At 50.9% G+C, this 13,021-nt stretch overlaps 1 protein-coding gene across 5 annotated transcripts in view; it reads left to right on the forward strand.

Moving 5' to 3' along the window:
* Positions 1 to 13,021, forward strand: part of COL6A3 (collagen type VI alpha 3 chain) — a 79,031-nt gene that overhangs the window by 33,606 nt on the left and 32,404 nt on the right. For all 5 annotated transcript variants that reach the window (XM_077757555.1, XM_077757565.1, XM_077757573.1 and 2 more), the window contains 13 exons: positions 456 to 1,061; positions 2,719 to 3,333; positions 3,837 to 4,436; positions 5,233 to 5,570; positions 6,277 to 6,355; positions 7,398 to 7,543; positions 8,915 to 9,007; positions 9,888 to 9,941; positions 10,820 to 10,891; positions 11,472 to 11,498; positions 11,607 to 11,651; positions 11,772 to 11,825; positions 12,283 to 12,345. In XM_077757555.1, the coding sequence (XP_077613681.1) occupies positions 456 to 1,061; positions 2,719 to 3,333; positions 3,837 to 4,436; positions 5,233 to 5,570; positions 6,277 to 6,355; positions 7,398 to 7,543; positions 8,915 to 9,007; positions 9,888 to 9,941; positions 10,820 to 10,891; positions 11,472 to 11,498; positions 11,607 to 11,651; positions 11,772 to 11,825; positions 12,283 to 12,345 (2,792 nt within the window). The remainder of the gene's footprint in view (positions 1 to 455; positions 1,062 to 2,718; positions 3,334 to 3,836; positions 4,437 to 5,232; positions 5,571 to 6,276; positions 6,356 to 7,397; positions 7,544 to 8,914; positions 9,008 to 9,887; positions 9,942 to 10,819; positions 10,892 to 11,471; positions 11,499 to 11,606; positions 11,652 to 11,771; positions 11,826 to 12,282; positions 12,346 to 13,021) is intronic.

Here is a 13,021-nt window from a genome sequence, read left to right on the forward strand (position 1 = left end):
TTCCTCTCTGAACCCACCCCGATCTGTCATTCACTGTAGCCACTCCACAGAAGGCGCTCTTGTCAAGGTCTTTCCATCTGGAAAAACCCAGTGGTCAGTTCTCAGATGCACCTCCTGCTTGATCTAAGAGAACCTGATGCATGTCACAGTTCGGATCACCTCCTTCCTGCAACACCGTCCCTACTTGGTCTAGACGTGGCTCTTGTGTGTCTATGCTCTGCCGCCCTCAGAGTTACTCTTCTTTATCCTTTTCTGGTTCTTCCTTCTCTTCTCCCTGGCTTGAGTCACCGCAATGCCAGGACTACCTCCTGGGGCTGGCATTTTAGCCGTAATAGCGAGAATTGAGATACTTTGCCTGCCAGGTGGTGATCCCATGACAAACTGGGAGGTGGTTCATGAATACTAAGAATTTGGTGCCAACAGATGTGAAACCCATGATAACGTGTGATTTGCAGGTGTTGGAAACAAGAAAGATGTGGTGTTTCTCATCGACGGGTCCCAAAACGCTGGCCCTGAGTTTCAGTACATCCGCACCCTCATTGAGAGGCTGGTTGACTACCTGGATGTGGGCTTCGACACGACTCGGGTGGCGGTCATCCAGTTCAGCGAGGACCCCAGGGTGGAGTTCCTGCTGAATGCCCACTCCAGTAAGGATGAAGTACAGAATGCAGTGAGGCGGCTGAGGCCCAAAGGCGGGAGGCAGATCAACATCGGGGGTGCCCTGGAGTACGTGTCGAGGAATATCTTCAAGAGGCCACTGGGAAGCCGGATCGAAGAGGGTGTCCCTCAGTTCCTGGTCCTCATTGCATCTGGGAAGTCTGATGACGAGGTAGACGATTCTGCGGCAGAGCTCAAGCAGTTTGGTGTGGCCCCATTTGCTGTCGCGAGGAGTGCAGACCAGGAGCAGCTGGTAAAGATCTCCCTGAGCCCCGAGTATGTGTTCTCAGTGAGCACCTTCCGGGAGCTGCCAAGCCTGGAGCAGAAACTGCTGACCCCCATCACAACCCTGACCTCAGAGCAGATACAGCGGGTCCTAGCCAGCACTCGCTATCCTTCTCCAGGTAAGACGGGGTACTTATTCTCGTTCTCTGAGTGTTTTTGATATAAAAACATAACAGTTCAAAGACCCATGGTACTCATGATACATTAAGTCAAAATAAAGGGACACCTCATATTGAGCCAGTTGTGTCAGCAAGGAGGGAGGAAGCACATGATGGTGGGTCATGGAGCGTCTCAATCAGAGGGTGTTAGGAAGGACTGAGGATAGGATTGGAGCTTGTGGGAGGCAATTTCGTGGGAGGCTTAAGGAAATGCAGTTTGGCCTGGATTGGATACTCCAAGAAGTGGAAGTAATTCTATGATTTGGTATCTTTCTTCATCTTCTGGCTAAAGCCGTAATCGGTAAAGAAGCAGTAGTCATTCGGGGCGCCTGGGTGGCTTGGTCGGTTAAGCGTCCGACTTTCGCTTAGGTCATGATCTCGCGGTTCGTGGGTTCGAGCCCCGCGTCGGGCTCTGNTAGTCATTCCTCTTCATCAAGATGGCAGGCGTTTGGCTATTTTTTCTTCTTTTTGTCAGTGTGTACATAGGATTTTGATGCTGCTGTTTTGTGAAATCTTTTGTGTTCTACAGGAGAACCCAAGGCCTGGCTCTGTGTGCCGGGCCAGCTTTTCTCTTTCTCAGTGTAAATGGCTCAATTCTATGACTTGCTCAGATTTTGCCATGATGCGTTTCCATTACATGTGGCCCAGTGATTTATGAAGCAAAAGACAGGCCTAACTTGTTGAGTGGCAACATAGGACTAGCTTAATAAAATGGCATCCAAGAAGTACCTAGAATTCTAACTAAAAGGAAAACATGGCTCATCTGTCCCAGACTTTTGGATTGCTTTTGTAACTAAAAATGAATTCATGTAAAGAAAATAGGGGAAATAACTGCAAAAAAAAAAAAAAATGCCAGGGATATGTAGGTAAGACGAAATACCATGAGTTAAATGCCTGGGGAGCTGCTCTGGCGCAGTGAGAGAGAGTTGGCATTCTCCAGGTGTCACTACCTAAGTGGTGGCCTTGGACAGAGGGGACCTTTGACCTCAGTCGGCTCCCTCTTCTTGTACATCGATGATGTTGTTCTGGGAGATCTTGATTCCGTCTGGTGGTAACAGCTCATGACTATGGATTCTGGTAATCCAGTTTCTAAACGCTGTTTACATTTTAAAAACTCATTGGAACCCAGACTCCAAAGCCAAAATTAAAATAGAGTAAACTTAGAAAGAGAAAGTTTTGGAGAACTTGGAATATTTTAAGAAGTAGAAATTTGTTTTGGTGAAAAAAAGCCCAATTTTTAATGATGAGTTAAAACATTTTAATGTTTATTTATTTTTGAGGTGGCGGGGGAGGGGCAGAGTGAGAGGGAGACACAGAATCCAAAGCAGGCTCCAGGCTCAGAACTGCCAGCACAGAGCCCAGTGCGGGGCTCGAACTCACGAACCCAACCGTGAGATCATGACCTGAAGTGAAGTTGGTTGCTTAACTACTTAGGTGCCCCTTAATGATTAATTTTAAAAAGCTCAAGGGATAAATACATGTGGATTACCTTAGAATTTTAATGCTAGTTAGTATCGTGGTGCAAGATAATGCAGAGCTCAGAAACAAAAACAGAAACAAAGCCAAATCAACACCAGTCACATACTGAGTCTTCCTCTTCCTTTCTTTCTATTCACAGATGTTGGGAGTGATGCTGCAGACATTGTCTTCCTAATCGATAGCTCGGACAACGTCAAGCCCGACGGTATTGCCCATATTCGGGACTTTGTTAGCAGGATTGTTCGCAGACTCAACATCGGCCCCAATAAAGTGAGGATTGGGGTTGTACAGTTCAGCAATGATGTCTTCCCAGAATTCTACCTGAAGACCCATAGGTCCCAGGGCCCTGTGCTTGATGCCATACGTCGCCTGAGGTTCAAAGGGGGATCTCCGCTGAATACCGGCAAAGCTCTGGAATTTGTGGCAAGAAATCTCTTTGTCAAGTCCGCCGGGAGCCGGATAGAAGATGGTGTGCCCCAACACCTGGTTCTGTTTCTGGGGGGCAAATCCCAGGATGATATTTCCAGGTTTTCACAGGTGATTAGCTCCTCAGGGATTGTGAGTTTAGGGGTGGGAGACCGAAATATCGACAGAACAGAGCTACAGACCATCACCAATGACCCCAGGCTGGTCTTCACGGTGCGAGAATTCAGAGAGCTCCCCAACATAGAAGAGAAGGTCATGAACTCTTTTGGACCCTCTGGGATCACACCCGCGCCTCCAGGAGTGGACACACCTCCTCCCTCACGGCCAGGTACGACCTGTGGGACCCATAATGACAGAGTGTGACATCCGTTATTTCTTAATGGAGAAAAAAAGCAATTAGCAATTGCTAAAAAAAGCAATTATGTATTTTCGTAATTTCCTTCTGTTAGCGTTGTGGCTGCATACCTCCCTCCACACCTGTCAGACACCGTTGTTTATTTTTGACCAGAAGGAAAGCGTTTAGCGGCACTTCCTAAAACATCTGAGTTCGTGGACTGTCATAATGCCATTTTGTATGGGAAAACCAGAACTCAGTTCTCAGTTTCCCCGGGTCCTCCTGTCTCGTAGCTTTTTGTTTAGATGATTTATCATTTGTCTTCTTGTTTGGCATAGTGGTGGCTGTGAATGTGGGCCCTGTAGAGGCAGGGAATAGAGCAAAAGTGTTTGCTGGGAACAAGTTATAGGAGTGTCTTATTCCAATTATTTTACACCGTGTATATTTGTTCTGGATGTGGAAACCAAATTTCTCATTTCCTTTTTAACCACTTTCAGAGAAAAAGAAAGCGGATATTGTGTTCCTGTTGGATGGCTCCATCAATTTCAGGAGGGACAGTTTCCAGGAAGTGCTCCGTTTCGTCTCTGAAATCGTGGACACGCTGTATGAGGGGGGTGACTCCATCCAAGTGGGGCTGGTCCAGTACAACTCTGACCCCACTGATGAGTTCTTCCTGAAGGACTTTACCACCAAGCAGCAGATCATCGATGCTATCAATAAAGTGGTTTACAAAGGAGGGAGACACGCGAACACCAAGGTGGGCCTTCAGCATCTGCGGCTCAATCACTTCGTGCCCGAGGCAGGCAGCCGCCTGGACCAGAGGGTCCCTCAGATAGCGTTTGTGATCACGGGCGGGAAGTCAGTGGAGGATGCGCAGGAGGCCAGCCTGGCTCTCACCCAGAGGGGCGTCAAGGTGTTTGCCGTGGGCGTGAAGAACATCGACTCTGAGGAGATTGGGAAGATAGCGTCCAACAGCGCGACGGCGTTCCGAGTGGGGAACGTCCAGGAGCTGTCTGACCTGAGCGAGCAAGTTTTGGAAACTCTGCATGATGCGATGCATGAAACCTTATGTCCGGGTGTGACTGATGTTTCCAAAGGTAACCTGTCCTTTTTATGTACACTTTCCTCCTGTCACGCCGATGTTCAGGATTTGTTGAGAGGGAGGGAGAGAATCCCAAGCAGGCCCCACACTATAAGCATGGAGCCTGACACGGGGCTCGAACCTATGAACTACGAGATCATGACGTGAGCCTACAACGGACACTTAACCAACTGAGCCATCCAGGCCCCCCTGGACTTGTTTAGACATTTAGATGCCTGGTGCTGGCCTATGGATTCCTCAAGCCTTTGGCTGCTTCAGGGATTGTACTTACCCAGCTGTGTGGTTGGGTCCTGGTAACCACTTAACCCCTGTTATCGATAAGGGTATCTTATCTTTCAGGATAAGAGTGGAAGTCCGTATTTTCTTGATCTCATAAGATGTATCCCCCCCATTCTTGAATCCCCCAGATAATCTGGACTTACTAATCCCCATTTCTGTTCATAGGTTTCTTAGACCAACTATTTGAGATCAGAGTATTTGAGTTCTCAAGTGCATTTCATTTAAAGCACAGTCTTGGGATGGACGTAGACTCCTGCTGTATAGCAGGCCAAAATTGATTAACACCCGAGAAAGGCAGACACATTAAGATGGCTACGCCTTCAGTTCCTAAGAGTCAGTACTGCTGTTCCCTGAGAGAGAGGCGGATTGAATTGCTTCTCAAGCTCACACCTAGAGGATCTCATTTTGCCCTTGAGCATGATGCCTGGTCCACGTCCTGGGGCTGAGCCTGTGTATTGGACTTATCTCGGTCACCTTGGCTTAGAGCTCATTGCCCCCTTTTCTTTTTGCAGTCTGCAATCTGGATGTGATTCTGGGATTTGACGGGTCGAGGGATCAGAACGTATTTGTGACCCAGAAGGGCCTTGAGTCCAAGGTGGACACCATCTTGAATAGAATCAGCCAGATGCAAAGAATCAGCTGCAGCGGTGGCCAGATGCCCACCGTGCGGGTGTCGGTGGTGGCCAACACGCCCTCGGGCCCCGTGGAGGCCTTCGACTTTGCCGAGTACCAGCCTGACCTGTTCGAGAAGTTCCAGAACATGCGCGGCCAGCACCCCTACATCCTCACTGCAGACACGCTCAAGGTCTATCTGAACAAGTTCAGACAGTCTTCAGCAGACAACGTGAAGGTGAGCACGGGCTCCCCCTTGTTCCCGCTTCCCGTGCGGCTTCTGGGTGTGTGCTGGTGAGGAGAGCACCTCCGTGTCCAGAAGCCCCTTCCCCCCAAGTGTTCTTCTAGAAACACTCTTCACGTTTGATGGGGTTGGCGGTGCCTGAGCGTACAAGTGCTTTATCGTCACCTGATCCCAATATTCAGAAATGTGATCTCTTTTCCATTTCAATAGTTTTACTTATGCTCTAAAAAAAAATCCTGGAAATCAGGAATTAAGCTTGATTGAGCTGAATTTATAATTAATCCATGTTTGATTATGGTCCTGCCCATTAAGTACATCATGTTCTCTGTTTGTCTCTCTTTCTCTCTGTGTGTATATGTACCTACATACGGATGCATACATATATAGTGTGAACACACACACACACACACACAGTTTCTAGAAACTGCATCACATAAATAGGAAAATGAGATAAATATTGTTTTTACTTTTATTGTAATTTTTTAAGTAAATCGAACACCACCATATATCCGTTTATTTTATCCCTCCTTTATTGCACGGTATCAAAGAACTACGAGTGGGTAGATTGTTTCTCAACGTTGGCCCGGGTCTCCTCAACTGTGAGATGGAGGGTTTGCATGGACGGGTCCAATCTTCCCGACCCCCCGGGAGGTCATTTCTTTCTAATTTTGTCTGGGGTTGGACACCTCTTTTACTTTAGGTGGTCATTCATTTTACCGACGGGGCGGACGGAGATCTGGCTGATTTACAAAGGGCGTCTGAGGCTCTCCGACAAGAAGGTGAGTAGTGGGCTTTCCAAATGGGACAAGTTGGCCTGGCTGAGACAGGGACATTGATCACCCTGCTGGCCTCCTCTGGGGGACTCTGGGGACCCCTCCCCGCACCCTGGCCCTCTGTCATCTCCCAGGGGCTACCCCGGTTCCCCTCGTGCCCCAGACGGCTTTCTTACCAAATTCTGACCCAGAACCCTCAGGCTCTCAGACTCATTCAGGTGGTAGAACATCTAGAAATCCTGATGCTTTCCAAGAGAACATGACTTTTTGATCACCGCTTGACAACATTACAATTTGAGGCAGAAAATGCACTTTACTATACAATAAACCATGAAAACACATCTTCCAGATTTAAGACGACTAGACAGACAGGGATGCCGATTATCAGATGTAATATCTGTTTATTTGCTTTGGAATTTGGTAGCATTGACTATCACAAAGTGAATGCCACACCAGAGGCTTACAGAAACCATAATTTACCCTAAGAATGTTCTCGTTCTTTGCTGGCTTTTCCTGAGCCAGGAAGATGAGATTGCTACTATCTGGCGTTGGAGGGGTGGTGTGGCAGCCCTCCCCGTGCACACCTGTGTTTTGTCAGAGTTTGGGAATCTTCGTATGAATATGCTTCGTGGCGTCACTTCTTGTATTTCCACTGATTGGTTTAGTTACTGACATTCCTCTAACAATTGCTAAAGAATTCCAGAGTTCTAGTACTTTAACTCTTCAGAGTAGGAAACTGGTTTGATTCAGCATGTTGTAGGTAAAGGTTACATTTTATACTGAAGTGTTTTTTTTTTTTAATTTTTTAATGTTTATTTTTGAGAGACGAGCAGGGGAGGGGCAGAGAGGGAGACACACACAGAATCCGTAGCAGTTTCCAGGCTCCGAGCTGTCAGCACAGAGCGTGATATGGGGCTTGATCTCATGAACCGCGAGATCATGACCTGAGCTGAAGTCGGACGCTTAACCGACTGCGTCACCCAGGCACCCCTGAGGTTTTCTCTGGAATGCCCAGGTGAGCCGCGCTGAATGTGCCTCCCCCCTGCAGGCGTCCAAGCTCTGATCCTGGTGGGCCTTGAACGTGTAGCCAACTTGGAGCAGCTGATGCAGCTGGAGTTCGGACGAGGTTTCATGTACAACAGGCCCCTGAGGCTTAACCTGCTGGACCTCGATTATGAACTGGCCGAGCAGCTCGTGAGTTTCTATGTCTCTTACACACAAAGGGGTCGAGATACCAATTCGTTTTGTCATCTTTAGATAACAAAAGCATTTTTTTTTTTGGCCAAGTGAATGGCAGAGGGGCCCTTTGGGTGGGTAATTCAACTCATTTAATTCACTTGGGGCCTGCTGTGTGGCCATCCCACGCGTGAGTCCTGGAGACGGAGGTATCCAGGAGCTGGGAAAACAGAGCTGGAAAATGGGTTCTCTGGACATGCTGGTGGTGTTACCGGACAGTTCCCTCTGCTCCCTTTCATGAACATCTTTCCATTCCTAAGATGGCTGGGAGGGCAAGACATCAGAGTGCCTGTCCCCAAGCAGGAAACCGTCCTCGGCATCCGAAAGCTTACGTGTGAAAATAAGACGATGCGGGAAAAGAAAGACCGTCTCTGGACGGAGAGGCACCTCCATTGTGTTCTCTCCTAGTTTCCTTTGGAGCAAATAAAGGGGCCCTCATGAGGCTTCCTGATGCCGGGTTCCGCCTCTCTGCTGGAGGTGGTAACCCTGGGGTCAGGAGTGGGGACGGCTTTTGGGGGACGCAGGGCTGAGTGGTGAGGTGTTGCGTGGTGGCAGCTGTGAGCTGTGGGACGAACTGACTGTTCCTTCTTCCCCCCTGCATTCTTCCCAGGGCTGGAATTGGGATTTTATTTTTTTTACTGGGTGGAAGGAGGTTGCGTTAGCTGACGCATCCGGGCCATGGAGGACGTGAAAACTCTAGGACACTCACTGCAAGAGAAGTGTTTGAGCAGCACCAGTGTAGCACATGGGAATGTTTGTTGGGCGTGGCTGTCCCTGTAAAGTCAGGGGCTGGGATGGGAAGGGATCTCGAGGGTGTCTGATAAGTGTGGCCACACCCCACCAGAGTGGCGGTGTTGGTGGCTAAGGGGCGGGGACCACTTGTGTTGGCCCCACCCTGAGGCTGTTCCCAAGGTCCCCTCCCGGCTGGAGCCACAGTCTGTGCTCTGACCATGGTCCTGAGGAAGGGCGTATGGCTCTCCATCGAGGCCGCCTTCTGTCCTGGCCACAGGCAGTTTATTTATTACGTTTTGCTCTTCGGGGCTTAAAACTACGTAAGTTATGCTTCACATTTGAAATTTGGACACGTATGTTGGAAACTTTTAGACATAACGCCCAGCCTGCGGTGACACTGTAAGATGCATTTTACTTTGGTTGCTCTCCACGCTCCCACCCTGCCTGCTGAGCAGTCTTGGAGGAAGTGCTTTGTGGGAAGAACGTCATCTCTCACCGTGAAATCCACGTACATCGATTTTGACCTTCACGGCATATTTATGCTTTTTTCCGCCCTAGACGTTTGTTGAGACTCAAACTTTCTTTTCCTTTTGGTAGGACAACATTGCTGAGAAAGCTTGCTGTGGGGTCCCCTGCAAATGCTCCGGGCAAAGGGGAGACCGCGGGCCCATTGGCAGCATCGGTCCAAAGGTACGGTGGCTTTCCCTTCTCTGACGTCTGGGACAAGATTTCAGCAGAGTTCCAAGGGTCCAGCACGAGGCCCGAGGGGCACTGAATGCCTGCTGCCTTCTCTCTTTCCTCGGGGCGAGGGGCTCTGTTCTTCATTTTATAAAATAATGTTAAAGTCCGGGGCGCCTGGGTGGCTCAGTCGGTTAATCGTGTGACTCTGTATCTCATGGTTCTTGAGTTCGAGCTCTGCATCGGGCTCTCTACTGACAGGTGGAACCTGCTTGGAATTCTCTCTCTCCGTCTCTCTCTGCCCCTCCTCTGCTCGCTCCCTATCTCTCTCTCAAAATAAATATAAGTAAACTTAAAATAATGTTAAAATTAGTGGGCATCACTGATTGGCAGCTTCGTTGCCAACGGTCAAGCAGGGATTCTTAGCATTTGTGTCTAAGTTACAGGAAACCGGCAGGATTTCCTCGTAGAGACGAGCCTTAAAAAGATGCTGATAGACTGGGGCGCCTGCGTGGCTCAGTTGGTCAGGCATCCAATTTCAGCTCAGGTCATGATCTCATGGTTCGTGGGTTTGAGCCCTGTGTCGGGCTCTGTGCTGACAGCTCAGAGCCTGGAACCTGTTTCAGATTCTGTCTCCCTTTTTCTCTGCTCCTCCCCTGCTCACGCTCTGTCTGCCATTCTCTCTCTCAAAAATAAATAAACATTAAAAAGTTTTTTAAAAAGTTGCTGATAGATTAATTGTACTGTAATAATGAGAGGCAGCCTCGGTTCAAGGGGACACCTAAAGCCGTGCTAAATGGGGGCATTACTCTACCAAGAAGGGGTCAAGGAGATACTTGGAGAACAAAGAAAACTGAGGGCTTTAACCAAAGATCAACTTACTCTGTTTTAGGGCATTCCCGGGGAAGATGGCTACCGGGGTTATCCTGGTGACGAGGGCGGACCCGTAAGTACAAAATGTCTTGTTCTTTGAGCTTTTATTGCCTCCGTGTTCCTCACACGTCAGGGCTGAATTGTGGCGTTCATAATCTGTTCCATTTCCAATGAGTTTCCTCCTGGGAAAACATCAGTCTCTAACCTCCGTAACAACTCCGCTCGGATTTCTACACTATGGAGAGCAGTGTGACGACCTGAATGTGTCAGATGTGGACACGAAGTGAAGGGTCTTTACTGGTCCTATTTCAGAGGGAGAGACTTAATGGCCTCTGCGACGGGGGGGGCCACCGGATGTGGCAGACCCAAGGTCTAGCAGACATGGGAGCAGACATCTGAGCAGAGATGGGAGTGAGCTGGAGCCAGGGGTCGGGGAAAGCCAACCAAGGCGGTCGTTGGGGTCACGCCCTTTAAGGGAGGTTTGCTGCCTTGGGACCCTCCGAGGGTCCGGTTGGGGGTTTGTGAAGCAGTTCCTGGGACAGAGGTGGCCCGAGAGGCTTGGAGACCCTGGGAGGAAGCCTAGCCTGAGATGGGATACACGGCCCGCGGGGAGTAGGCGAAGCCACAGGGTCCCAGCGGCAGTGCTGGGCGTCAGGCCGGCCCCAGGACCCATCTGAGAGCCGGGAACAAGCGACTGCGCTGAGGAGCCATCAGGCCGGGGATTCTCCGTGGGGGCCCGACACCCACCACACCCAGTACCCAGTGACGTGCTCACCCTGGTACCCGGGGGAACTGTGGGTTCAGGCCAGGCCCAGGGCTGGGGGTGCAGGAGGGCCTGAGGCGTACCCGCCAGGGAAATCTGCTTTCTAGGGCACAGCCTGCGGGCGACGCACACTCCGCAGGCACGGCGGGGGGAGCTCCACCTTGTACGTGCCTTTGTTTCTCCCGCAGGGCGAGCGGGGTCCTCCTGGCGTGAACGGCACTCAAGGTTTCCAGGGCTGCCCCGGGCAGAGAGGAATAAAGGTACAGCGTGCTGGCCCCTGAGTGAGTGTGGGGCCCCGCGGGCAGAGTGTCTCGGGCACAAGCAGAAGCGACACAGTGTCCCCCAACGCCTCCTTGGGGAGGAAGACCCCCGGGGGCTTTTGGGTCATCATGTTCAGCTGCCTCGTGGTGAGAGGGCGCTGTCTGGCGGGGTCATGTCCAGGCGGGGTAGAAGGAAGCAAGAGAGTGGCATGTGCTGGAAGGTTCCTTGAGTGAAATATTTGGATGTGCTTGGTCCTCCGTCTGCTGAAGTTTAAAAGCAGGCGCATGTGGCAAAGTCACAGAGGGGCCTTGGAGCCGGGTCCCTGGCCTTCAGTGCTCACCCCTCCTGCCCAGCGGGCCAAGACCACCATGTGCTCAGGGCAGGGAAATGAGCCCCAGCACCCCCCACGGGATGGATAGAGGGCAAGGCAGGCAGATGAATCCCTGGCACTGAATTTCAGACTCAAGGGCGTTCGGGGGGGGCGGGTGGCCTCCCGTGCCCCCCCCCCCAGCCTGTTTTAGCCTCTTCTCTTTGGCCTCCAGGGAGGAGCTAATGCTTCCCCTTTCCTCCCCCTTCCAGGGCTCTCGTGGATTCCCAGGAGAGAAGGTACCTACGCTACTTTTCTTTTTTGACGTTTAAAGCGTGCTGAGTATTTGTCATTTTTCCCTTACCAGACGGCCCTCTCCCCTCACCGGCTGTCTCGTTCCCTCACAGGGTGAATTAGGAGAAATCGGGCTGGATGGTCTCAACGGCGAAGATGTAAGCGACTTCATACTCTGCGTCCCGAACCGCGTCCGGTCCCGAATGTCCCTGTGACTCGTGCCTCAGTCCACGGTGCGAACTGTGGCCGGAGTGACGCTTTCTCATTGTCTTTGGCAGGGAGACAAAGGACTGCCCGGGTCTCCTGGAGAGAAAGGGAATCCCGGAAGAAGGGTGAGTGTGTTTGCAGAGTGCTGTCATGACGGAACAACTGAAAACATTTCATTTGAGAAAACTTTTTTTTTAAATCTTGTATGCAAGGACTACTTCCTCCAGGCAGCCTCCCCTGATGTCCTCTGGGAGCACATCCTTGGTGTCTCCTATGTCCTCTGTCAGTTGTGACAATGACATCGTATCTCTTTATCTGAGGAGTACATCTGATAGGGCAGGGGAGGACTCTGTTCTGTTTACATAAATCCCCGCTGCCCGGTACAGAACAGGCCCTAGTAAAGATTTGGGATTACCTGAACGACTCGGAAATATTTGGAAGGAATTTTGCCTCCGTGCAAACGAGTAAATGGGAAACGCGCTTCCGTGTAAGACCTATGAACTGAAGAATGTGATTTTTAAGGGGGAGATGCCAGTGTGAAACCTTATCTCCTTTCTGTCTCTGCTTGCATGTTTTATTTAGGGTGACAAGGGACCCAAAGGGGACAAAGGGGAGAGGGGAGACGTTGGAATTCGAGGTGACCCGGTAAGCGAGCTTCCTCGTGGACAGTTTGAGACCCACGTCTGGGGAAGAGGGTCATTGGGAAGGGGGCTGAGAGGAAGAATTTTTAACCAGAATTCTGAGATCGCTGTAGAACGTGTTGATGACGTACTTGGTTGTCCAGTTTTGGAGACGGGTCTGCTCTCCGGCTGCAGAGATAGTGTGTGCAAAGCCTGTCATAGGCCTCGGGACTTTCCCTAGAAGGTGGCCTCAGGGCACTTGAATCCAGCGGGATTGGGTGCTCAGGAAGGTGTCAGAGGCGGCAAAAATGTAGGACCCTGAGGGGTACCCCTCGGCCACGTCCCACGTAGCCCACCCATCTCACCCTGCAGCCCGATCGTGGGTCCCCTGGGCAGTGGGCAGCGGTCCTTCCCCACCAGGGAGAACAGGGCCTCATGGTCCCTCTTGCCTTGTTCTGGCCTGGAGGAGGGAGGCTGGCCCGGGAGGGGGGAGGCTGGCCCGGGAGGAGGGGAGGCTGGCCCGGGATGGGGGAGGCTGTCCCGGGAGGAGGGGAGGCTGGCCCGGGAGGGGGGAGGGTGTCCTGGGTGGGATTTGGCTCATAGGTTTTGCAAAGCCACAGATGGAGAAGGTGGCAAACTCTTCTCTTTGCCTAAAGGGAATTTCAAGTGCCTTTTGCTTGCACATATGGCTCACGTCCCTG

The sequence above is a fragment of the Crocuta crocuta genome, unplaced genomic scaffold (genome assembly GCF_008692635.1).
Source record: "Crocuta crocuta isolate KB4526 unplaced genomic scaffold, BGI_CrCroc_1.0 scaffold290, whole genome shotgun sequence".
Taxonomy (NCBI): domain Eukaryota; kingdom Metazoa; phylum Chordata; class Mammalia; order Carnivora; family Hyaenidae; genus Crocuta; species Crocuta crocuta.